The 25774-nt window shown below is 44.6% G+C and overlaps 1 protein-coding gene and 1 pseudogene across 2 annotated transcripts in view; both read right to left on the bottom strand.

The window, feature by feature from the left end:
* Positions 1–1735: 1735 nt before the first annotated feature.
* On the bottom strand, positions 1736–15431 carry LOC139388156 (F-box only protein 15-like; annotated as a pseudogene).
* Positions 15432–17603: 2172 nt separating this feature from the next.
* LOC139388469 (RIMS-binding protein 2-like) overlaps positions 17604–25774 on the bottom strand; it is a 91641-nt gene continuing 83470 nt past the window's right edge. Inside the window, exons 15-24 of one of the 2 annotated variants that reach the window (XM_071135143.1) lie at positions 22628–23428; positions 22370–22519; positions 22050–22196; positions 21659–21764; positions 21090–21221; positions 19685–19854; positions 19326–19503; positions 18923–19023; positions 18741–18812; positions 17604–18490 (exon numbers count right to left, since the gene is read on the bottom strand). In XM_071135143.1, coding sequence (XP_070991244.1) covers positions 18329–18490; positions 18741–18812; positions 18923–19023; positions 19326–19503; positions 19685–19854; positions 21090–21221; positions 21659–21764; positions 22050–22196; positions 22370–22519; positions 22628–23428 — 2019 coding nt within the window. In that variant the 3' untranslated portion in view covers positions 17604–18328. The remainder of the gene's footprint in view (positions 18491–18740; positions 18813–18922; positions 19024–19325; positions 19504–19684; positions 19855–21089; positions 21222–21658; positions 21765–22049; positions 22197–22369; positions 22520–22627; positions 23429–25774) is intronic. The other variant, XM_071135144.1, reaches the window with a different exon arrangement.

Here is a 25774-nt window from a genome sequence, read left to right as displayed (position 1 = left end):
GAATGTGGCTCTCAGAGCGTGGCCACCATACACATCACTCCTCTGCCCCGCGGGAGACCAGGATGAGTTACAGGCCAAGCGGATGGTCCTCCCACCGGCACCTGCTCTCACACATCAATGACAGGCAGGTCAGAGTCTTGCCTTTAGCTACATCCTGGGAAGGAAACCTAATGGGTTGAAGTGGCAGAAGGGTATTCAATGTGATCACACTTTTTTATTTGACTATTTATCACTTGTGCTGACTTAGGGATCCATCTTTTTTTATATGGCATCATTAATTATGGCATCAACTCAGGACTCAAACAAACGCACAAACACACACATGCACGCACACACAAAGGAATGCATGCACACACAGGCACACAATTATTGTTGGAAAAGCTATTTTAAACCTTAACACATTCTCAAGCCAAGTTAAAAGCAGTTAAAAGAACGATGAGGGATTTAAACACACACCTGGCACCAGAAGGTCAGCTGGCACAATACACTACCTAATCTTTACCATCTTTCTCCTTGTAGAGATCCAAGCTGTCTGTTGAGGTTTCCGGGAGGGTAATGGAGATGTGATGGTGAGGTTTTACACAGCACTATTAGGCCCTGTAAAATATTCATCAGAAAAGGCCACCAGAAGATGGATGACTGGTCCCGCCCCTCTGGTGGAGTACTAGGTAGAATGGGTGGCAGAGATGGAGAGGTCACAGCCAGTGAGCATTTTAAACATCCGATGGCCTAAGAGGCCCTGGGAGCTAACAGCTCACTCAGGATCCGGAGGGAGGCACAGGAGCCAGGATGCAGTGATATATGAGTGTAATCTCCACTGTCTTTTTCTTTTTCTTGCTTTTTTTTAGAACGTACGCAGAGCCCCTGTGCCAAATGTACTGAGGCATCGCTGCTTTCCACTCTATCAATAACTCTTTACTAGCTTCTGTACTGTATTGAAAAATACTTGTATGAATGAAGGCTTTGATATTTTTGGGGCATTTGCAGCCAGTACTTAGAAATAATAATGTTGATGCTTATAGAAGGTTTATCTGTGCTGTTTAGACAGTTGGCGTCAGTGCATGGTGTATGCACAGTTAGTGTGATGAGTCTTCACACAGCTTCGAAGAAAGCGTTCATGGCCAGCACTGTGAGGGAGCACTTGCTGCAAAGGCCTTTGCACTTTACTCATTCTGGAAATATTGCTATTATGGGTGAAGATGACTGCTGCCATCCTGAGGATGTAAAGTCGAACACAGCAGTATGCAGGCAGTTCCTCCTAATGAGCTACTACAGCGCTCTGCCGTAAAATTCCCTATGATTTAGGTCAACTGGTGATTTTAATTAATGCACTATGGCTCACTAAAAAAACAACACCGAAATATATACATCAAAACGTTTTCACACAATCAGATAATCCATCTGTAACATAAACATTCTTGACTCTCTTAACACATTTCACATTTATTTTACTCTATATAATATCTAGGATCACATTTTACCGATGTGTACAAATGATTCACAAAGCAATGCATACAAATATATAAATACATGGAAGAAAACTAAAACTTGCAGGGGCAAACCTCTGGCATAAGGCCTACATAGCTAATACTGTCCTAACAGTGACATACAAGATGTCATAAACAGTTGTCATGACTGTTTAGGACACCTCGTCATCATTATGTAATCATTATGACAGAGGTATGTAGTACAGTGCCTCCTCTACATGCCGCGTCAGTAGGCTCTCCCAAAGTGCTTATTGACTTTGGCCGTGGCGATGAAGACTACCAGTTTGATGAGGAAGTACTGTCTCTGCTTTTCCAGCCACACCTACAATACTAAAGAATAAATACATTACTGTTATTATGGAGAAAAAAGTTACATCCACTTCCTGGTTGCTGCTCCCCATATGTGCTAAATTACTTAAGTTATGGGTGATAAATACAGTACATATATGTTATCACTGATATGGTGTCTAGTAAACTAACCCAACCTTGCCACACAAAAATAAACAAAGAGGCCTCTTCATCTATCCTCTGATGCATGGGTCATGTGAGGTTGGTTTACCTTGCCCTCTGGGTCATATGAGGTTGGTTTACCTTGCCCTCTGGGTCATGTGAGGTTGGTTTACCTTGCCCTCTGGGTCATATGAGGTTGGTTTACCTTGCCCTCTGGGTCATATGAGGTTGGTTTACCTTGCCCTCTGGGTCATATGAGGTTGGTTTACCTTGCCCTCTGGGTCAGATGAGGTTGGTTTACCTTGCCCTCTGGGAAATATGAGGTTGGTTTACCTTGCCCTCTGGGTCATATGAGGTTGGTTTACCTTGCCCTCTGGGTCATATGGGGTTGGTTTACCTTGCCCTCTGGGTCATATGAGGTTGGTTTACCTTGTCCTCTGGGTCATATGAGGTTGGTTTACCTTGCCCTCTGGGTCATATGGGCTTGGTTTACCTTGCCCTCTGGGTCATGTGAGGTTGGTTTACCTTGCCCTCTGGGTCATATAAGGTTGGTTTACCTTGCCCTCTGGGTCATATGAGGTTGGTTTACCTTGCCCTCTGGGTCATGTGAGGTTGGTTTACCTTGCCCTCTGGGTCATATGAAGTTGGTTTACCTTGCCCTCTGGGTCATATGAGGTTGGTTTACCTTGCCCTCTGGGTCATATGAGGTTGGTTTACCTTGCCCTCTGGGTCATATGAGGTTGGTTTACCTTGCCCTCTGGGTCATATGAGGTTGGTTTACCTTGCCCTCTGGGTCAAATGAGGTTGGTTTACCTTGCCCTCTGGGTCATATGAGGTTGGTTTACCTTGCCCTCTGGGTCATATGAGGTTGGTTTACCTTGCCCTCTGGGTCATATGAGGTTGGTTTACCTTGCCCTCTGGGTCATATGAGGTTGGTTTACCTTGCCCTCTGGGTCATATGAGGTTGGTTTACCTTGCCCTCTGGGTCATATGAGGTTGGTTTACCTTGCCCTCTGGGTCATATGAGGTTGGTTTACCTTGCCCTCTGGGTCATATGAGGTTGGTTTACCTTGCCCTCTGGGTCATATGAGGTTGGTTTACCTTGCCCTCTGGGTCATATGAGGTTGGTTTACCTTGCCCTCTGGGTCACATGAGGTTGGTTTACCTTGCCCTCTGGGTCATATGGGGTTGGTTTACCTTGCCCTCTGGGTCATATGAGGTTGGTTTACCTTGCCCTCTGGGTCATATGAGGCACGTTTACCTTGCCCTCTGGGTCATATGAGGTTTGTTTACCTTGCCCTCTGGGTCATATGAGGTTGGTTTACCTTGCCCTCTGGGTCATATGAGGTTGGTTTACCTTGCCCTCTGGGTCATATGAGGTTGGTTTAACTTGCCCTCTGGGTCATATGAGGTTGGTTTACCTTGCCCTCTGGGTCATATGAGGTTGGTTTACCTTGCCCTCTGGGTCATGTGAGGTTGGTTTACCTTGCCCTCTGGGTCATATGAGGTTGGTTTACCTTGCCCTCTGGGTCATATGAGGTTGGTTTACCTTGCCCTCTGGGTCATATGAGGTTGGTTTACCTTGCCCTCTGGGAAATATGGGGTTGGTTTACCTTGCCCTCTGGGTCATATGAGGTTGGTTTACCTTGCCCTCTGGGTCATATGGGGTTGGTTTACCTTGCCCTCTGGGTCATATGAGGTTGGTTTACCTTGCCCTCTGGGTCATATGAGGTTGGTTTACCTTGCCCTCTGGGTCATATGGGGTTGGTTTACCTTGCCCTCTGGGTCATATGAGGTTGGTTTACCTTGCCCTCTGGGTCATATGAGGTTGGTTTACCTTGCCCTCTGGGTCATATGAGGTTGGTTTACCTTGCCCTCTGGGTCATATGAGGTTGGTTTACCTTGCCCTCTGGGTCATATGAGGTTGGTTTACCTTGCCCTCTGGGTCATATGAGGTTGGTTTACCTTGCCCTCTGGGTCACATGAGGTTGGTTTACCTTGCCCTCTGGGTCATATGGGGTTGGTTTACCTTGCCCTCTGGGTCATATGAGGTTTGTTTACCTTGCCCTCTGGGTCATATGAGGTTGGTTTACCTTGCCCTCTGGGTCATATGAGGTTGGTTTACCTTGCCCTCTGGGTCATGTGAGGTTGGTTTAACTTGCCCTCTGGGTCATATGAGGTTGGTTTACCTTGCCCTCTGGGTCATATGAGGTTGGTTTACCTTGCCCTCTGGGTCATATGAGGTTGGTTTACCTTGCCCTCTGGGTCATATGAGGTTGGTTTACCTTGCCCTCTGGGTCATATGAGGTTGGTTTACCTTGCCCTCTGGGTCATATGAGGTTGGTTTACCTTGCCCTCTGGGTCATATGAGGTTGGTTTACCTTGCCCTCTGGGTCATATGAGGTTGGTTTACCTTGCCCTCTGGGTCATATGAGGTTGGTTTACCTTGCCCTCTGGGTCATATGAGGTTGGTTTACCTTGCCCTCTGGGTCATATGAGGTTGGTTTACCTTGCCCTCTGGTGCATATGAGGTTGGTTTACCTTGCCCTCTGGGTCATATGAGGTTGGTTTACCTTGCCCTCTGGGTCATATGGGGTTGGTTTACCTTGCCCTCTGGGTCATATGAGGTTGGTTTACCTTGCCCTCTGGGTCATATGAGGTTGGTTTACCTTGCCCTCTGGGTCATATGAGGTTGGTTTACCTTGCCCTCTGGGTCATATGAGGTTGGTTTACCTTGCCCTCTGGGTCATATGAGGTTGGTTTACCTTGCCCTCTGGGTCATATGAGGTTGGTTTAACTTGCCCTCTGGGTCATATGAGGTTGGTTTACCTTGCCCTCTGGGTCATATGAGGTTGGTTTACCTTGCCCTCTGGGTCATATGAGGTTGGTTTACCTTGCCCTCTGGGAAATATGGGGTTGGTTTACCTTGCCCTCTGGGTCATATGAGGTTGGTTTACCTTGCCCTCTGGGTCATATGGGGTTGGTTTACCTTGCCCTCTGGGTCATATGAGGTTGGTTTACCTTGCCCTCTGGGTCATATGAGGTTGGTTTACCTTGCCCTCTGGGTCATATGGGGTTGGTTTACCTTGCCCTCTGGGTCATATGAGGTTGGTTTACCTTGCCCTCTGGGTCATATGAGGTTGGTTTACCTTGCCCTCTGGGTCATATGAGGTTGGTTTACCTTGCCCTCTGGGTCATATGAGGTTGGTTTACCTTGCCCTCTGGGTCATATGAGGTTGGTTTACCTTGCCCTCTGGGTCATATGAGGTTGGTTTACCTTGCCCTCTGGGTCACATGAGGTTGGTTTACCTTGCCCTCTGGGTCATATGGGGTTGGTTTACCTTGCCCTCTGGGTCATATGAGGTTGGTTTACCTTGCCCTCTGGGTCATATGAGGCTGGTTTACCTTGCCCTCTGGGTCATATGAGGTTTGTTTACCTTGCCCTCTGGGTCATATGAGGTTGGTTTACCTTGCCCTCTGGGTCATATGAGGTTGGTTTACCTTGCCCTCTGGGTCATATGAGGTTGGTTTAACTTGCCCTCTGGGTCATATGAGGTTGGTTTACCTTGCCCTCTGGGTCATATGAGGTTGGTTTACCTTGCCCTCTGGGTCATGTGAGGTTGGTTTACCTTGCCCTCTGGGTCATATGAGGTTGGTTTACCTTGCCCTCTGGGTCATATGAGGTTGGTTTACCTTGCCCTCTGGGTCATATGAGGTTGGTTTACCTTGCCCTCTGGGAAATATGGGGTTGGTTTACCTTGCCCTCTGGGTCATATGAGGTTGGTTTACCTTGCCCTCTGGGTCATATGAGGTTGGTTTACCTTGCCCTCTGGGTCATATGAGGTTGGTTTACCTTGCCCTCTGGGTCATGTGAGGTTGGTTTACCTTGCCCTCTGGGTCATATGAGGTTGGTTTACCTTGCCCTCTGGGTCATATGAAGTTGGTTTACCTTGCCCTCTGGGTCATATGAGGTTGGTTTACCTTGCCCTCTGGGTCATATGAGGTTGGTTTACCTTGCCCTCTGGGTCATATGAGGTTGGTTTACCTTGCCCTCTGGGTCATATGAGGTTGGTTTACCTTGCCCTCTGGGTCATATGAGGTTGGTTTACCTTGCCCTCTGGGTCATATGAGGTTGGTTTACCTTGCCCTCTGGGTCATATGAGGTTGGTTTACCTTGCCCTCTGGGTCATATGAGGTTGGTTTACCTTGCCCTCTGGGTCATATGAGGTTGGTTTACCTTGCCCTCTGGGTCATATGAGGTTGGTTTACCTTGCCCTCTGGGTCATATGAGGTTGGTTTACCTTGCCCTCTGGGTCATATGAGGTTGGTTTACCTTGCCCTCTGGTGCATATGAGGTTGGTTTACCTTGCCCTCTGGGTCATATGAGGTTGGTTTACCTTGCCCTCTGGGTCATATGGGGTTGGTTTACCTTGCCCTCTGGGTCATATGAGGTTGGTTTACCTTGCCCTCTGGGTCATATGAGGTTGGTTTACCTTGCCCTCTGGGTCATATGAGGTTGGTTTACCTTGCCCTCTGGGTCATATGAGGTTGGTTTACCTTGCCCTCTGGGTCATATGAGGTTGGTTTACCTTGCCCTCTGGGTCATATGAGGTTGGTTTACCTTGCCCTTTGGGTCATATGGGGTTGGTTTACCTTGCCCTCTGGGTCATATGAGGTTGGTTTACCTTACCATCTGGGTCATGTGAGGTTGGTTTACCTTGGCCTCTGGGTCATGTGAGGTTGGTTTACCTTGCCCTCTGGGTCATATCCTGGTACTTGATCAGGAAGTGCTGGCCCTCGTATTTGTCGGAGAAGGGCTCCTTGTTGTTTAGCATCATTGAAACGGGCGTGCTGACACACCAGAAGGGATTCTGGTACTCATCCATCAGGGTCAGGCTCATCATGCAGCAGTTCTACAGAGAGGAGGGAGAGATAAAGATACATACAGTGGGGAGAACAAATTTTTGATACACTGCCGATTTTGAAGGTTTTCCTACTTACAAAGCATGTAGAGGTCTGTAATTTTTATCATAGGTACACTTCAACTGTGAGAGACCGAATCTAAATCAAACATCCAGAAAATCACATTGTATGATTTTTAAGTAATTAATTTGCATTTTGTTGCATGACATAAGTATTTGATACATCAGAAAAGCAGAACTTAATATTTGGTACCGAAATCTTTGTTTGCAATTACAGAGTTCATACGTTTCCTGTAGTTCTTGACCAGGTTTGCACACACTGCAGCAGGGATTTTGGCCCACTCCTCCATACAGACCTTCTCCAGATCCTTCAGGTTTCGGGGCTGTCGCTGGGCAATACGGACTTTCAGCTCCCTCCAAAGATTTTCTTTTGGGTTCAGGTCTGGAGACTGGCTAGGCCACTCCAGGACCTTGAGATGCTTCTTACGGAGCCACTCCTGTTGCCCTGGCTGTGTGTTTCGGGTCATTGTCATGCGGGAAGACCCAGCCACGACCCATCTTCAATGCTCTTACTGAGGAAAGGAGGTTGTTGGCCAAGATCTCGCGATACATGGCCCCATCCATCCTCCCCTCAATACGGTGCAGTCCTCCTGTCCCCTTTGCAGAAAAGCACCCCCAAAGAATTAGGTTTCCACCTCCATGCTTTACGGTTGGGATTGTGTTCTTGGGGTTGTACTCATCCTTCTTCTTCCTCCAAACAAGGCTAGTGGAGTTTAGACCAAAAAGCTCTATTTTTGTCTCATCAGACCACATGACCTTCTCCCATTCCTCCTCTGGATCATCCAGATGGTCATTGGCAAACTTCAGACGGGACATGCACTGGCTTGAACAGGGGGGCCTTGCGTGCGCTGTAGGATTTTAATCCATGACGGCATAGTGTGTTACTAATGGTTTTCTTTGAGACTGTGGTCCCAGCTCTCTTCTGGTCATTGACCAGGTCCTACCGTGTAGTTCTGGGCTGATCCCTCACCTTCCTCATAATCATTGATGCCCCACGAGGTGAGATCTTGCATGGAGCCCCAGACCGAGGGTGATTGACCGTCATCTTGAACTTCTTCCATTTTCTAATAATTGCGCCAACAGTTGTTGCCATCTCACCAAGCTGCTTGCCTATTGTCCTGTAGCTCATCCCAGCCTTGTGCAGGCCTACAATTTTATCCCTGATGTCCTTACACAGCTCTCTGGTCTTGGCCATTGTGGAGAGGTTGAAGTCTGTTTGATTGAGTGTGTGGACAGGTGTCTTTTATACAGGTGACGAGTTCAAACAGGTGCAGTTAATACTGGTAATGAGTGGAGAACAGGAGGGATTCTTAAAGAAAAAATAACAGGTCTGTGAGAGATGGAATTCTTACTGGTTGGTAGGTGATCAAATACTTATGGCATGCAATAAAATGCAAATTAATTCGTTAAAAATCATACAATGTGATTTTCTGGATTAGATTCCGTCTCTCACAGTTGAAGTGTACCTATGATAAAAATGACAGACCTCTACATGCTTTGTAAGTAGGAAAACCTGAAAAATCGGTAGTGTATCAAATACTTGTTCTCCCCACTGTATATAGAGAGAGACATATAGAGCGAAAGACACAGAGAGCGAGAGAGACATATATAGAGAAAGAGAGAGAGAGAGACACATATAGAGAGAAAGACATATAAAGACATAGAGAGAAAGAGAGAGAAAGACATAGAGAAATACCTATAGAGAGAAAGACCGAGAAAGACATATAGAGAGAAAGAGAGAGAGAGAGACACATATAGAGAGAAAGACATATAAAGACATAGAGAGAAAGACATATAGAGAGAAAGAGAGAGAGAGAGACACATATAGAGAGAAAGACATATAAAGACATATAGAGAGAGACAGAGAAAGACATATAGAGAGAAAGACATATAGAGAGAAATACATATAGAGAGAAAGACCTATAGAGAGAAAGACCTATAGAGAGAAAGACCGAGAAAGACCTATAGAGAGAAAGACCTATAGAGAGAAAGACATATAGAGAGAAAGACATATAGAGAGAGACAGAGAAAGACATATAGAGAGAAAGAGAGAGAGAGAGAGACACATATAGAGAGAAAGACATATAAAGACATATAGAGAGAGACAGAGAAAGACATATAGAGAGAAAGACACATAGAGAGAAAGACATATATAGAGAAAGACATATAGAGAGAAAGACATATAGAGAGTGACAGAGAAAGACATATATAGAGAAAGACATATAGAGAGAAAGACATTTAGAGAGAAAGACATTTAGAGAGAAAGACATATAGAGAGAAAGACATATAGAGAGAAAGACCGAGGAAGACCTATAGAGAGAAAGACATATAGAGAGAAAGACATATAGAGAGAAAGACATATAGAGAGAGACAGAGAAAGACATATAGAGAGAAAGAAATAGAGTGAAAGACATATAGAGAGAGCACAAGAGACTGTCTATGTCTGCTGTTCTGTTATTACAATATCCCCATCATCTAGGCCTATTGGTACGCACGCATGACTAAGCCGCTTTCGATAAATCATCTGCTAAATGGCATATATTATTATATAGTGTAACCTCAACCAGTGGGAGCCAGTGTACCTCCACGGTGCCCTCCAGAGCCTCATACTTCCAGGGCATACTGATTCTGCCAGAAAGAGGTGTGTGCTGGGACAGGCTTCCCCTATTGATGACGTTCAGCTGGATGACACTATCATGGACCTGAGCTGGACAACCCCAACCAAAGTCAACTACAGTGTGTTATGGTACAGCTGCATTCTGGTACCCAAAGTATATACAGTAGGTCTAGAATAGAAACTCTCTTGGTAGTGGTTTGTTTACTTTTGCGGCAGTAGAGTTGAGAGAAGTGCACGGGCCATTATCTGGATTAGAGTGTTGTGCAGTATAATGCAGAGCGTGTAATCATGGAGGCCGAAGTTAGGGTCCACGTCATCAAAAGGAGGCTTGTCCTCTTGCATGGAGTAGGGGGAGGGAATTAATGACTGAATGATTTAATTATTTAATCTATCATGCATTCCATCATCCTTTTCTGCTGAAATGAAACCTGAAATAGAAAGGACATAATCCAGCTCTGCTCAAAAGTCCCCTCCAACCCCCTCTTGTCAGACACTGATCTCCCAGGTCACACGCTGGCTCCTGAGGCAGAGGAGAGGAGAGCAAAATACTTTAAATTGAATTGAATCTGGTCCAATGAGTTTCAATGAGTAGGTTGTGACAATACTACAGTAGCATATGTTTTATATACTGTATGTTTTATACTTAACAACAGAGGCAGTACAACTTGAGCACTGCCTGCAGTTAGTCTAACCTGAGGACACTCTCAGTCTGACTGGGCAGGCCTCTGAAGGGGTGAATGTCTCTCAACTGCTTCCTCCACTTGGTGTCGTTAAAGTCAGCCATGGTCCTGAAATATAGCCTTCTCCAGTAGCCCTCTCCTCCACCACCACCACACTCAGCTTGTCCAGCACCTGGTGGGGGGAAACACCAATGATATTACAAAAAGTACTGTGCTTACAAGCATATAGTGCTCATAGCAAGCATCCCTGGTGGGATAAGCAAAAAGGAGTGTTATAAAATTGAATTTCAATGACCCTTGTCCATACGCTTGAGCCTCCACTTCTTACTCTGTACATACTCCGCCGAGTACATATCGTGCCACGTTCCACTGCAACAAAATACTGTGGGTCAAAAATGATCATGCAAGACTGTAGGGAGGAAGAATAGCCTACAATGTGACCAGTACTTCACTCCTTACTTATTGTGAACCATCTCATAGAAGCGCTTGTTGACGTAGCCTACAGAGAAGAGAGGCATCCATGTACGACAGGATCTTCAGAAGGATCTCCGGTGGCATCCTAATAAAACACCAACTAGACATGATTACAAAATGAATTAGAAAGCTCAATCTTTCCCATCTAGAGCAAACCCAATTGAGCAATCAGATTGCAGGGCATGGAACCAGTAACATTATGTCACCTTTTTATCTGTGTCAAGAGGGTACCATAACAACCCACTTTTACCACTCTGTGATTGTGAGTAACTACACAGCTGGCATGTCCCGTAGACCTCGGCGGCACGCTGCAGGTCAAGGTACAGTGGCCTTCACTGCCTTGTTTTTCCTCTTATTATTTTGTGACAGTGCTTGACTTGGGCAGAATCTCACAGGAGCTGAGTACTGGCATCTCACATGTTTCGCTGCTTAAGCTCTGTTCATCTTAAAATATTAACTTGTGGAGCTCCTGCACCCAAATATAAACTGTTGTGCCAAAAATCTCCCCCCTGACAGAATCCCCCTCAGAACACGCACACACTCAATTCTTCATTGCTGCGACTTGCTTGCTAGTTAAGAGTTCTGCTCTTCACTCCATTGTCAGTTTAATCTACATTTCACTGATCTTAGTAGCAGAAAGTATTTTTTATTTGTGTCCTTCAAGGCAGATGTTAATGATCACGTTAGATGTCCAATGTCTTATTCGACTAGTAGTTGTTCTGAAACAGTTTACTCCCTCCTCTATGTTTACTATAACACACATACATTAATTATTCATTTTGGTTGCCTTTCCTAGAAGTTTGTTCTATAGAAAGTATTTGACTCTGATGTGTGCCACAGAAAGTATTTGACTCCAGTGACAAAATTAAGGAAATTAGAAGGAGATGGGGGGGGTTTCGGCAAGGTCATTTTCTTGCCTGCCAAAATTATCCTCCTCCTTCTATCTTGGGACTGCAAGGCCTGGTACACTTCATAATCATTTTGGTAGCTCATGTTGACCAGTAGTGTGTGCCACAGAAAGTATTTGACCCTAGCCACAAATTTAAGGAAATTAGAAGTGGGGGGGGGGCGACAACTTCTGCTCTACTCTAACCCTGGAAACCTCAACGTGCCTCTCTCGCACGGAACATGACTGATCCCCAGCTCCATGGGCACCCCTACAATTAACACATTCCACTACTTTCCCTAATACTACACATTGCTTTGTATCATGCATTTCTGCACACTTCTCACACCTTGGGCCCTCCCTCCTACACACCGCTACCACATGCCCATAAGCTTGACACCTATAAAATGTATTCGGCACATATGCTTGTACAGGATAACTTATACATACTAACTGCACTTTGTCGGGCAAAGCCTCAACTTCAAAACTCAAATGAACAGACAATGACTCTTCTGTTTCCTCACTCTCGCCAGCCTGTCTGCGTCACATCAAACGACAAGCATCACATATACCGGGAATCTTTCCCCTCAGCTGTTTTATATTTACTGCTACCACAGTTATCACTCCTTTCATTGGTGCCCTTTTCTTGAGAGTGAAACAAGTCACTTTTCTTGCCCCCATTCGTTTTACTCTGAGCACATTCTCCCTCTGACTAACAGAAACACAAACAATTATCACTAGACCACTTCTGGTTACCCTCACCGATTCCACATTACCCAACTCTTTTTCACCCACCGTGAAACCACAAATGGATCATCCACAAGGCAAGAGTCCACTTTTCGATATATACCTCGGTCTCCGATAACTTCACCACACCTACCACCTCCGATACTTCACCCTCGCTCACTTCCATTTCTCCTCCTGTCTTCAGCTCCCTCTGCTTACACTTTCTACCATTCTTCTTTAACAAACCATCTCCCTTTTTCCCACAATTTTTATCAGACTCAAGCTCACCCTCCATCTCTTATACCTCCTCCTTCCATTCCTCATCCGTTTTCCAAGTACATGTCTCCTTATGATAATACTGCACTACTCCTGACAACCATCTTGTTCTTGACTCCATTTCCGCCGAGGCCCGTTCCCTCCACCTCCTCTAAGTGCCACCGAAGCTCCCTCCCACTCCGCCATGTGAGTTTGTTATTGTTCTTATCACATTTAAATGGCCATCGGGTCCAGATCACTGCTGCCATCCATAGGATGAAAAGTGTAATAGTAGGCAGTAAAGCTGATCCCTTCAGTAGGTTTCCCATTTAATCTCTGGTAGACTGTGCTTCAAAATCCACTTTTAATGATGTTATTAGTTTTAATTCATGCGACATGCGTGAGTAATTACATGAATAGGACACTGAGAAAAAGAAAAGAATCACACATACATGAAAGTAATCCAAACACAGATGTTCTACAAAATATCACATTTATTTTTTGATTAAAAAAAATAATAATAATTTGCACATGCACACAATATTTGATCACCATAAATGATCTTTTTCTTTTTCTCTTTGATTCACAGAGCAAGCACACAACCACAGACTTAAACATCTTATCTTGAGGACACCATGGAGAATGCCTGCACTGTTTACAGTAAGAAGACATCTCAAAGCACTCAAAAGGCAGTCTGAAAATCAAGTATAAACATTTAGAAATGATCGACAAATGGAAAAAGTACAAAAATGCAACAACATAGACATACACGCATTCACAAATGAATGATTGGGAAATTATGACTTGAACACCTTTTAACAAATGGATGCATAACATAATGCATAACTTTGGACGCATAATAAAATATAAACTATTTTGCCTGCTCAACACTTCATACATTCCTTTTTGGCAATCCATCGTTAGATTTTCTATTTTTTAATAAACATAGAAGATCCCTGTAATCCTTATACAGCGGGATATTACACTTGCCTTAAATATCTTAGCTGATGGGCATGTCTGATAGGTCTCTCTCCGACTAGTTTTCACTATCAATCGCATTTCAACATATTTCATTGTGACTCATGGATTTACATATTGTCCCTGATGATTATGCACATCAAATGCTGGCTGTACAGTAACTGTAGTGATGCTAAACTCTTACAGAATGGGATCATGGGTTATGAAAATGGGTTAATATAGGGCTTTAAAAGCTGTCAAAAATACAGGACAATGTTTGTCTAACAGCCTCCCTAGTAAATGACAATCAGCTGGATGCATCCTTTATTTAGCCCTCATTTAGCCCATAAGCCACAACTACTGGTTTAGAGGTTGTAGGTACAGTATGTAGGTCATCCCTCCCTTTCTCTTGCCAATTGGTCTATAATAGTGTAAACAAGTAAACGGTGCAGAATCTTGAGGGCACACACCTAGACATCTTTACTGAAATGGCTGAGTGGGTAACACAACCCTCAGAACTGAACATTACTGAACATTACACCGGCAATGTAGTTAGCGGCACACCACTAAGATCACATGACTCCTAACCACGTGTCCTCTTTTTTTGGGAAAAAAAGAAAGAACGCACAGACATGAATGCACACTGAGCACACACACAGCCTACACCTACACCCACACACACAGCCTACACCTACACCCACACACACAGCCTACACCTACACCCACACACACAGCAGTGCTTTTCCATTCATCAGACAAAACATACCCCTTTGTGCAATTGGAAGGCAAACACAGAAGGTTATTTATAACCTTCTTTTTTTTGATCAAACAAAGCTGCAGAGATGCAGCAGGGGTTCTTGGCAGACTAGTGTTAGTTTAAAAACAACCTTGTTCAACCATAGAAAACGAGGAATGTCATGCTCTATATTGTTTTCATAAAGGCCACTGAGATGGTTCAAACGTCTTACCCAATGTAGCTTCCTCTCCTTGCTGTAATGCTCTGTGGCCAACCACCCTGCAGACTTCTAGGTTCTGTGAGTGATTCAACCATTTGTCACCCTCCTGTCCGTGATATATTGCACTGAATAAAGCCTCTGTGTTAGCAGCCAGCATTACTGACAGAATGCCATCAATAACAGTGTCGTTGAGTTGTTGCTATAGTGTTCCAGGAGTATGGTCTGTCTCCTAGTATTGACATCTGACTATCACAACAACTTGTTTTTGCCACGCCATGTATTTTAGAGACCTTATATTGGCACAATTGCCATGGAAACCAGCTCGGGTTGTAACAAAAAAGAATAGGCTACTCTGTTGTTACCCTACAACAAATGCACACAAATGCATTATCAGCATTGTCCTGATTTCCAAAGTCCCTTAATAACCATTTGATTAAAGAAAACAGTGGTAAAATGTAATGAAAGTCCTAGTTTATACTCCTATTTTTTTCCTCCACCTCAAATATATCACAGTTATACAGTATGTGAGCAAAGTTCTCATTGAATTTGGCACTGAGTATATGTACGTAAATATGTGTATTCATCACTAGAACATGAATGTTGTATCACTGACTATATTAGATTAGGCTCACATATATTGTCCTGTAATACATACGAACACGTAGCCATTGTAGTTGTGTGCTGTAGATTCGGCTGATTTGATTGTGTGTACTGTATGCAATTTACAATACTGGGCCCAGCATCTTTTCTGGGGTCAGCTGGGGACAGTTTATTTAACCGGAGAGAGTCTCTTGAGCAGTTTCTTCCCCTTGGAAAGCAGTCCCTTTTTCTTTTTGTTGTCCCGGGGGTCCCTGGGGCCCCTGGCGGGGCTGATGGGTCGCATGGTGCCTGGAGGACACAGGGGACGCACTGTGGGGGACGCTGCTCGGACAGGCGGGGCCGTACTCTCTGTGGTATCCATGGCTACCTGAAGAGAGATGCCATGGTGGGTGTAGGGGCAGGGCATTACAAAGCAAGTAGTTGTCCTTTGTGGCTTACCCTTTCTCTGTCTGAGGTAGGACTAGGACACACAGTCAGCACTGTGTCCTTCAATAACACTATCACCCCACTGTCACACTATAAGTCCAATGGGACATTAAAATACTTTGGGTTCAGTGCTCAAGTAGATCATTACTGAAAGTTTCCCAGCCATAGAAATAGAATGAAGGGTTGATATGCCAAAATATCCATTTCTAGAGTCTAATTACAATTCCAACGATACTTGAATTTGATGTGCTATGTGTGTTGACCTTGAGACTTCTCAACAATAGCTATCAACATACACAAGTATGCATACATAACTCTGTATAAAGTCATAGGAAAAAAATACAACAATGCCATTACAGATCATTATACTTACTGTTGGTTCTCCACTAAAATGTGTGCCAAATACATATGTAACATTAATGTTTGGACAATTCCACGATAACGTAATTATGCTAAGACTCCAATTGTTTCACTTTAAAATGTATGCCAAACGCAAACCATTGACTTCAAAGTTTAACAAACCATGCAACTCTATGCACAATGATTACTTTGAACAATTTAGAATAAAAAAAACTGAATCCCTCAGTTTTATTCTGTTACCAAACTTTGTATCTGCACAGTTCTTTCTTTAAATGTGTTTTTGTAATATTTTATGTGGAAGTTGCTAAAAGTGGTCCTTGTGCATATAATTATATTGTTTATTAAACTTTGAAATCAATGGTTTTTGTTTGGTATACATTTTAAAGTGAAAAAATCTGAATCTCAGCGTAATTCCATTATCGTGGAAATATATATGGGCTGATTTCCCAGACACAGATTTAGCCTAGTCCTGGTCTGAAAGGCATGCTCAATTACAATTCTCCATTGAAATACGTTTTAAGTTCAGGACTAGGATGAATATGTCCAGGAAACCAGCTCAATAACGTTTTTCACTTCTGGAGTGAAATTATTCAGTGTGTCAAAACTGTGTGATTGTACTGTACTGTACCTACAGCTCTGGTTTAAAAACAAGAGAGAAGAAACAAAGAGGTTTATAAAAGAGGTTATGAATCAGGTATTGCTTTTGGACTGTTATTTAAACTATTCCTTTTAGACTCCTGTCCCTCTGTTGATGGGGGACTGAAGACGTTGGTGGGGCTGGTGAGGTTTTATACAAACAAACACTGAGTAGGAAGCCATCAAACAGGTCGTTACTAGTTACCACATCCACAAAGCCACAAACCCCACTTATTTCTACAATGTGTCTTCTTGAAATCTGAATTTAAACCTAACCTTAACCACACTGCTAACCTTATGCCTAATCCTAATACCAAAAAGCACATTGTTTTCCAGAATTTTTACGTTATAGCCCATTTTGACTTTGTGGCTGTGGTAACTAGTGAAAACAGAGCACAACATCACAATACCACAGCTTCTGATAGGTCACCGATCATGAGGGACACACAGAGTAATTTACAACACTCAGGGACACAACTGTAGATATCATCCCTCTTGTCTAATGCACTGGGCTGGCAACCAAACATGCTACCACACAGTTCACCTAGGACCTTTAAAATGGTATCTCAAAGTTAAAGAGGAATCATAACTTTGAAACAAATGGGGATTTGCAGTTCCCATTAGTAAATGGTTTATCAATGACTACAGATATAGGGAACTTTTGAGCTTGCAAAATAGAGCACTATCTCAGAGTGTGGTAGTAGTCCACTGCAAATAAACATTCTGGTTATACTGAAAAGAGGAAACCCTTTCCTCATTACACCAACTGGTATGTAATACTTTAATGTGCAAGCATGATGAATGACCATGTTGCTATACACCTAAGCAGAATGTTTACTGGCTACAAATAAACCATTTAACACAGGTGTAATAATCACAATGCCCAGCATTAGATCTGTCAGGCTGGTATCTCTAGTTGCTCACTTACTGTACGAGGCAGATTTTATGATGTGAAATGAACAATCTTCTTCTGTTTGTATTTGCCAAGCAGGTGAGGAAAAAAGGAAATCAGATGTGGTGACATCATCATTTCAGTACAACCCACACGACAACTATGAGGGAAAAAAATACAAAAAATACTACAATACACACGAACACAGGTCGCGAATGAAAATGATTCATATCCAATTTCTGATTTTATTGTTCCATTGTACCATTACAGTATGGATGTCTCACTGTGGCTGTTATTTCATCTGGTTTAGATCAAACATGGCATATCTATCCAATTTCATCAAGACCTGAAAAATATATATATTTTTAAGTGTGTGCAGTATATAAAAAGAAACAAAGCCTCTCCCAGGAAATACAGCAGTCGGGCCAATAAAGTCTACTATTATATAAAAGGTATCAAGTTTATTTTTGAAAAGGCATGCTTTGCTATATTATCAACCCCTACAGTTTACTCAAATCCTTTACTTCCATTGGAGAACAACTGATAGAAATCAGGAACTCTTCAGATGTGTTCATAAAACACTATTAATAGACACAATATCCAGCGTTTGGTTTTGTGTTTCAGTGCAAAGAGGGTACCCAATTACTGACTTAAACCTTTTTCAAATATCCACTGTCCTTTGTCAATGCTATGTGAATATCACCTGCCCCGTACTGACATAGGTCAAGTGTTCTATTTCTCTGTCCACTTTGGCTTTTGCTTCTTCCTTTCTAACAATCAGAAGGTATGACTGTGTTTGTCCCTTTCACCAGGCGGGGGATAAGGTTTGTATATTCACCACTGTCACTGTCAAACACGGACAACACACACACACAGAACACAGACGGCAAGTGGAGAAAGCGAGACGTAAATCAAGAGAGGCGGAGGATGGATGGACAGAGGGCCTAGCGCTGAGAGCGGCGATGTACCCTTTTGGCCTCGGCCCGGTTGGCGGGCTCATCCTGGGCATAGCGAGACGGAGTGTCCGTCAGGTACACCTCCACGTCGTCAGGCACTTCTTCTAGAAAATTAGAGGGAACGAGGCCGCGGTGGCCATTGATTTCTCCCTGCAGAGAGAGGAGAGGAGGGGGCAGTGGGGATGAGAACCATGGCTAGACCCACTGAACTCTGGCGGTCAGGGAAAGAGCCCTCTCCTGTGCAAAAGGACATAATATGTGTATGAACCAGGTTCATTCAATGGCATTTCTTTAAAAAAATGAGTAACTGAAACATCCCTGACTTTAACAACTTGTGAATGGCCCTGTGTAATAAAACAAGTTAGTCAAATCATGGAACCAAGAAAAGAGGCAAACTCACATAGTAGAACCCGTCTTCATCAATCTCTCCAAATACAGAGATGATGTCACCAGCACAGAAGGTCAGCTCAGCCTATCAAGAAACAGAAACGTCATTAACACCCTTACAATGTCTGTCTATCTGGTTACATGTGCAGTGTCAGTATGTTTGTCTGTGTGTTTTGTGTGTTTGTGTGGCAATACCTCCACGTCCACATTGGGGGAGCTCTCTCTGGGGTCATAGTCGTAGAGGGCCACCATCCTCCTGGTGGCCTGGTGCTGGCGGAAGCCACGTCTGTCCTGCCCTGTGAGAGGAAACAAGAGGACACTCCAGGAGGTGATATAGTGACAGATGTTTGTAGAGTCACTGTGCCCTGCCCAGTGTGTTACCTAGGGTGAGTTCGTAAATTCCTATCTACTCCGAGAGTGAAATGCTCTGAATTTACAAACAACCCAGAGCGCACTCTGACACACTGGAGGCAATTTACGAACACACCCCTTGAAAAAGAATACATGGGTACAGTCAAAATGGCTGCCAGTCCACCTATTATGGAATCATTGACTTGAATGAGGATGTCTGTTCTACTCAATCTAGTTCTGTGGTTACCTATTCCTACTTTATCCACTGGTGTGTTGAGTGGGAGGAAGCCCTGCTTGATGAGCTGGTCCATGGTCTCCTCGTCCTCAGCCCTGATCTCTGACACCATGTTGCAGGGCAGGAGCCCCATCCTGCCTCCCCTGATCTCCCCTCGGTAGAAACCATCTGTGTCCTTATCACCATATACCTGGAACAGACAGAGAGAGAGAGAGAGAGAGAAGAAAAGAGTGAGAGAAAGCGCAACAAAAGAGACAAAGAGAGGGAAAGAAAATAATCTTTTCAATGCTGTTTTATGTTGTACCTCAATTTTTTCAAACACAAGCACAATATCTCAAAACGTATGGCCTAGCCCTGTGTGTGACACCCACCCTAATGATCTGGCCCTCTTTGAAGGGCAGTTCCTCATCTGCTGCGTCCGGGTTGGGAGACATGGACAGGGGGTCGTAGTCAAACAGAGCCACAAAGATCCGGAACGATTCCTCTGGTTCCGACTCATCATAGTTAGGAGGGGAGCGGCGTTCCCGGTCCCTGTATCCCTCTTAAACACGGGAGAGAGAGAAGAACACATCCACCTGGATCTCATGGGGTCACAGTCTATGGCTTTATGTTACTCTGAAATTAAATTACATTAATCATAGATTCATATAGCATGAGTTTGGCAACTCAGTAACACTAGTGAGTGGTAGTGAGGCAAGTTACGCATGCTATTGTGCATGGCATATACAGACAGTTGTGTTGTTTACAAGTGTTTGACAAGTGAGAGAGCCAAACCATTTAGGTGACCATGCAGTACTACTTAATGGATTGAGCTTGCTTCGTTAAACCAACACTTAATTTTGTAGCATGCTAGCAGAATTCTGTGGTCAATCCATCAATTGGTCCCATTAACAGCACAAAGTATATCATGTTATGTACATCCATCTGACACCACATGTGAGCTTATGACGTTATCAGGCATTACATACTTTACAGTTACACATGGATGGAGGTTGGATAGCATGCCAGATGTGATGGGTTACAAGAACATGGTAGACACCATAGACAAAAACGCTATGACACACAGCAACACGCACACAGACACGAGCACATCGATCACAAGACTGAGTTAAGCATGCATGCTATTGAACCCTCAGGTAGTGATCTGACTATTGTGTTAGGCTCCTCTAAAGTACGCTGGGCCTACAGTTTGTCCTAAGACACGTCGCTGTCGGTCCTTCAGTTGACCCCTTGCTTAGAAACGATAAAATAAGACCAGGCCATTAGCAAAGTAAACATATGAAATCCCAAACAAACAAATGAGTTTGTCTCTATGTAAGATGTAAAAATGTATTTTCACTATAACGTTCTGTAACAGTCATTGAGTTTGCTCAGAAAGGACAACATTGCTGTATAACTGTGTTGCTATATAACTGTGTCTTCAGCAACTATGACTCCTCCCACCCAGTCATGCATAGTAACCCCAGTAAAGGTGTGGTGGGGGTGGTTAGATTGAGAGGTAGAGGGGTTTAGCAGGCATCTGATGGAGTTCAGTGCAAGGGAGGGAGGGGAGAAGCATTCTCTGAGCAGCAGTCATTCCAATCCGCAACATTGGGTGGCCAACATGGGCCCAGTGTGGCTCAGTAAGCCGCCATTTTGGTGCAGTGCAGTGGATCATGCTAGGCGTTCTGAGGCCTGTTAAGCCACTCGTTGATGTCACTACTGTTCTCTCCACTAGCACTGGTGGCTTTTGGCACTGCTTTGGCAGAGGAGCGAGGGAGAAACCACTGCACGTACCATTATAGGAAGGCTTGGAGCCCGTGGGGTGTCGGCGGGACGACCATTTCCTGTGCCGTGCTACACTGCCATAGTAAACATCCTCCGTGACGGATGAGAGGTTCCCATCACTGTTACTCTCTGTGGTTATCTCTACAGGAAACACCAATCAGATGGTGGTGGTTAAAGCGCGGAGGTCACTCATTGGTTGGTTCGTTCTAAGGTCTCTTCCCGTTATAACCTTGATAATCCTAACATATCGCTGGCCATAAACAGAGAAATCAAAAGCAGTTTTTTATAATTGGAATATTCATTGAATTTGATAAATGTGTCTGTGTCCACTGTCACCCTAGAATCCAGGGAACTTTCTAGTAGCTGATAATACTGTGTTGATTGATCTCTATAAGTAAGCTGTCAGTACTGGGAAGGCATGAACATGGTTCAAAGACACAGAGGTGATCTGTAGAAACCGAGGAGCTCATGGAGGATTAAAACAGGAAGCAGAATATCTATTAGGGCACGGAGAACATCAAAGCACAAAAAGACTACAATACCCAGAGTCCTCTCTGTGTTCATGTAACCCTACTGACCAATGGAGGGCACCATGAGAGGGCGTCTCTGGGGCTGTGGACCGTCTCGGGGCATTCTTCTCCCCGTCTCCCGATCCAGCCGACCCCCAGAGAGGGTGTTCCCAATCTTAAAAATATCCCACAAAAACAGTGTTTAATGTTCCCACAACTAGCCAAAATGACTTCCGTGCATGTCATTGCTCCAAATAAAGGAGAATGTGAAGGTCAATCAATCAAACAAGATAGAGTAAAGTGTCCTACTGTAGACACATGGCTCGACACGTGCCATTTTATCCAACAGTAATAAAGGCGTTTGCATGTTTGCTTGTTTCCATTGTCCGAGTTGTAATCAGAACCAAACTTAAAATGTAACATTTCAATGTTGAGCGTTGAGGAGCTTTGTTATTCCTACCTTGAGTGCATTGTGGGAGTTGCGTCGTCGTCCCTCCTCCAGCTGCATCTCAGAGTAGAGCTCCTCCTCATCCTCCTCCATGATGTCAGAAAGGTCAGAGCCTCGGCTGCTGTCACTGTGGTACTCCTCACTGTGGCTGTAGTGGGTCTGACACACACACACACACACACACACACACACACATACGCAAACACACACACACATGCAAACACATATACACACGCACACACAAAAGGTGTGAAATCATACCAAGATATACAGCATCTGCACAAACCTACGGAGATGCGAGTATGTTCGATCCTTTTTATTCTGTGTCTTACCGGCCTGCCCAGCTCGGACCCTCTGAGAAACTCATCCACTGAGGCCCCCTGTCTCCTGCGGCTTCGACCATACCCTTCCTCATCCTCCTCGTCTGAGTTCTGTTGGTGGAAGGCCTGACACTGCTCATTGTAGATGACTCTCCTCTCCATCTAACCCAACCAATAGGAAGATATGTGTAATTTAATTCAACAGAAAAATGATCAGACTAGAACTCTAACCAGGGTATCATTGATTGACTTTATGTATGAATGACTCACTCTGCCACTCTCTGCAGCCACCCTCTGTGCTGCCTTGCGGGCGATGGCTTTGGCCATTTGGTCTGGGATGGGGGTGCCCCTGGGCTGGGGCAGGATCCTCTGGGGGGAGGGCGAGCGCAGGTTAGCAGAGGGGGGCGCCTCCAGGGTGTGTCCATGCATGGGGGTAGGAAGAGGCTGTCCGGAGGGGGAGCAGGTAGGGTCCCAGGGCTGGCTGGGGATTCCCCCATGGTGAGCCACCTGCTCTTTCGGTTTCAGGTCTCTGGCACTAACTGGTCTCTGGTGGAGCTGAGGGGGGGGATGAGGCAGCAGGGGTAGGCGGTGCTGGGGCATTGGGTGAGGTGGGTGAGGCTGGAGGTGCAGTGGCTGTGGAGGACCACCAGGGTGAGGGGGGTGAGGCTGTTGGTGAGTCTGGGGCTGTGATACAGGATGAGGTTGCAGGGGTTGGAGGTGTGTCTGGGGTTGAGGGTGAGGAGGGTGGTTAGGGAGGGGTTGTCTGTGAGGCAGGGGTGAGAGAGGCTGGGGGTGAGGCATGGGGGGGTGGGGGAGTTGAGGTGACTGGAGGTGGGGTGGGGGGGCATGGGGGTGAGGTGGAGGGGGCCCTGCGTGTAGGTGCGGAGGGGACAGGGGGGCATTGTGAGGAAGAGGCACCAGTAGGTTGTTTGGAATGGGGGCGACTTGGGAGTCCTGGGACTCTCCCTGTGCTGACAATGTCCTGACGATGACCTCCCTGGCCTCCAGACACTGGATCCTGTTCAGCTCCACTGTTACATAGTCAGCCAGGGGGTACAACACCTCCGCTATCTAACAGGAAGCACAACACACATAACTCGGTTTGGAGACAGTTGACATTTCATTAATTGTTGCATTCCTTTCAACTGCTTTCACCTCTATTGCTCTTAAATTCAGAGCAAAGCCCACTACTATAGACACAGTTTAACTAACACAGACCCTTTGCAAGTCTACAAAGGGAGGATGTCAATATGTATGTTCACCAGCAGAGGGAGAGAGAGTGCTTTCTAGGGTTTTCACAGGCCCATGTATCCTGAACAAAAATATAAACACAACATGCAACTATTTCAAAGATTTTACTGAGTTAAAGTTCATATAAGGAAATCAGTCAATTGAAATGAATTCATGAGGCCCTAATTTATGGTTTTCACATGACTGGGAAGGGGTGCAGCATGGGTGGGCCTTGGGGGGTTTAAGCCCTCCCAATTGGAAGCCGAATGAGGTTTTCCCAAAAAAAGTGTTTTTTTTACAGACAGAAATACTCCTCAGAACCACCACCCCACCCACCCCCGATCCTGCAGGTGAAGAAGCCGGATATGGAGGTCCTGGGCTGGCATGGTTACACGTTTGGTTGTCCTGCCAAATTCTCAAAAAGGAGGCAGCATATGGTAGAGAAATGAACAACAGCAACAGACATTCCTGCAGTCAGCATGCCAATTGCACACTCCTTCAAAACTTGAGACATCTGTGGCATTGCGTTGTGTGACAAAACTGCTCATGTCCTTTTTATTGTCCCCAGCACAAGGGGCACCTGTGTAATGCTCATACTATTTAATCAGCTTCTTGATATGCCACACCTGTCAGGTGGATGGATTATCTTGGCAAAGGAGAAATGCTCACTAACAGGGATGTAAACAAATTTGTGCAGAACATTTTTGAAAAATATGCATTTTGTGCATACGGGAAATGTCAGCTCATGAAACATGGAACCAAAACTTTACATGCTACGTTTATATGTTCCTTCAGAAATTATTCACACACCTTGACTTTTTCTACATTCCACAATTTTACCATCTACTCCAATGTCAAAATGGAAGAAAATTCAAACTTTTTCTTAAAGACTAAAGGAAAATAATATAATACAGTATATCTTCATTAGATAAGTATTCAACCCCCTGAGTCACTACATGTTAGAATAATCTTTTGCAGCGATTACAGCTGTGAGTCTTTTGGGGGTAAATCTATAAGAGCTTTGCACACCTGGATGGTGCAATTTTTGCCCATTATTCTTTTTAAAACTCTTCAAGCTCTGTCAAGTTGGTTGTTGATTACTAGACAGCCATTTTCAAGTAACCAACAATGCAGTTTTAATAAAAAGAACTGTTAAGTAAAAAAAATGATTAGTGAAAAATAGAAAATAAAAGTAACAATAGCGAGGCTATATACTGTACAGGGGGTACCGGTACAGAGTCAATGTGCGGGGCACCAGTTAGTCGAGCTAATTGAAGTAATATGCACATGTAGATAGAGTTAAAGTGACTATGCATAGATAATAAACAATGACTAGCAGCAGCGTAAAAGAGGGGTCTGGGTAACCCTTTTGATTAGCTGTTCAGGAGTCTTATGGCTTGGGGGTAGAAGCTGATAAGAAGCCATTTGGACCTAGACTTGGTACTCCGGTACCGCTTGCCGTGCATTAGCAGAGAGAACAGTCTATGACTAGGGTGGCTGGAGTCTTTGACAATTTTTAGGGCATTCCTCTGAAACCGCCTGGTATAGAGGTCCTGGATGGCAGGAAGCTTGGCCCCAGTGATGTACTGGGCCGTACGCACTACCCTCTGTAGAGCCTTGCGGTTGGAGGCTGAGCAGTTGCCATACCAGGCAGTGATTGTGCAGCTGTAGAACCTTTCGAGGATCTGAGGACCCATGCCAAATCTTTTCAGTCTCCTGAGGGGGAATATGTTTTGTCGTGTCCTCTTCACGACTGTCTTGGTGTGTTTGAACCATTATAGTTTGTTGGTGATGTGGACACCAAGGAGCTTGAAGCTCTCAACCTGCTCCACTACAGCCCCGTAGTCTAGATCTATTACTGAATAATGTGGCAATTAATTGAGGAGACTAAACTGCTGGGTGTAACCCTTGATAGCAAGCTGTCATTGTCAAAACATAAAGACTCAATAGGAAGAAGTCAGTCCATGATAAAATTGCTCTGCTTTCTTGACATCTAAATCAACCAGGCAGGTTGTCTCCCCTGGACTACTGCCCAGTTGTGTGGTCATGTGTGGCAAATAAGAACATTGGAGAATTGCCGTTGGTCCAGAACAGAGCAGAATGTAATGCACATAGATGTGTACATGGAGAGATTATAGTGACTGCATCACTATTGGTCTTTGTGCGAAGTGTTGGTGCGAGGTACTG

Source organism: Oncorhynchus clarkii, chromosome 29 (assembly GCF_045791955.1).
Source record: "Oncorhynchus clarkii lewisi isolate Uvic-CL-2024 chromosome 29, UVic_Ocla_1.0, whole genome shotgun sequence".
Lineage (NCBI taxonomy): Eukaryota > Metazoa > Chordata > Actinopteri > Salmoniformes > Salmonidae > Oncorhynchus > Oncorhynchus clarkii.
Note: the sequence above shows the minus strand (reverse complement) of the source record. Positions and strands in the feature narration are given on the sequence as shown.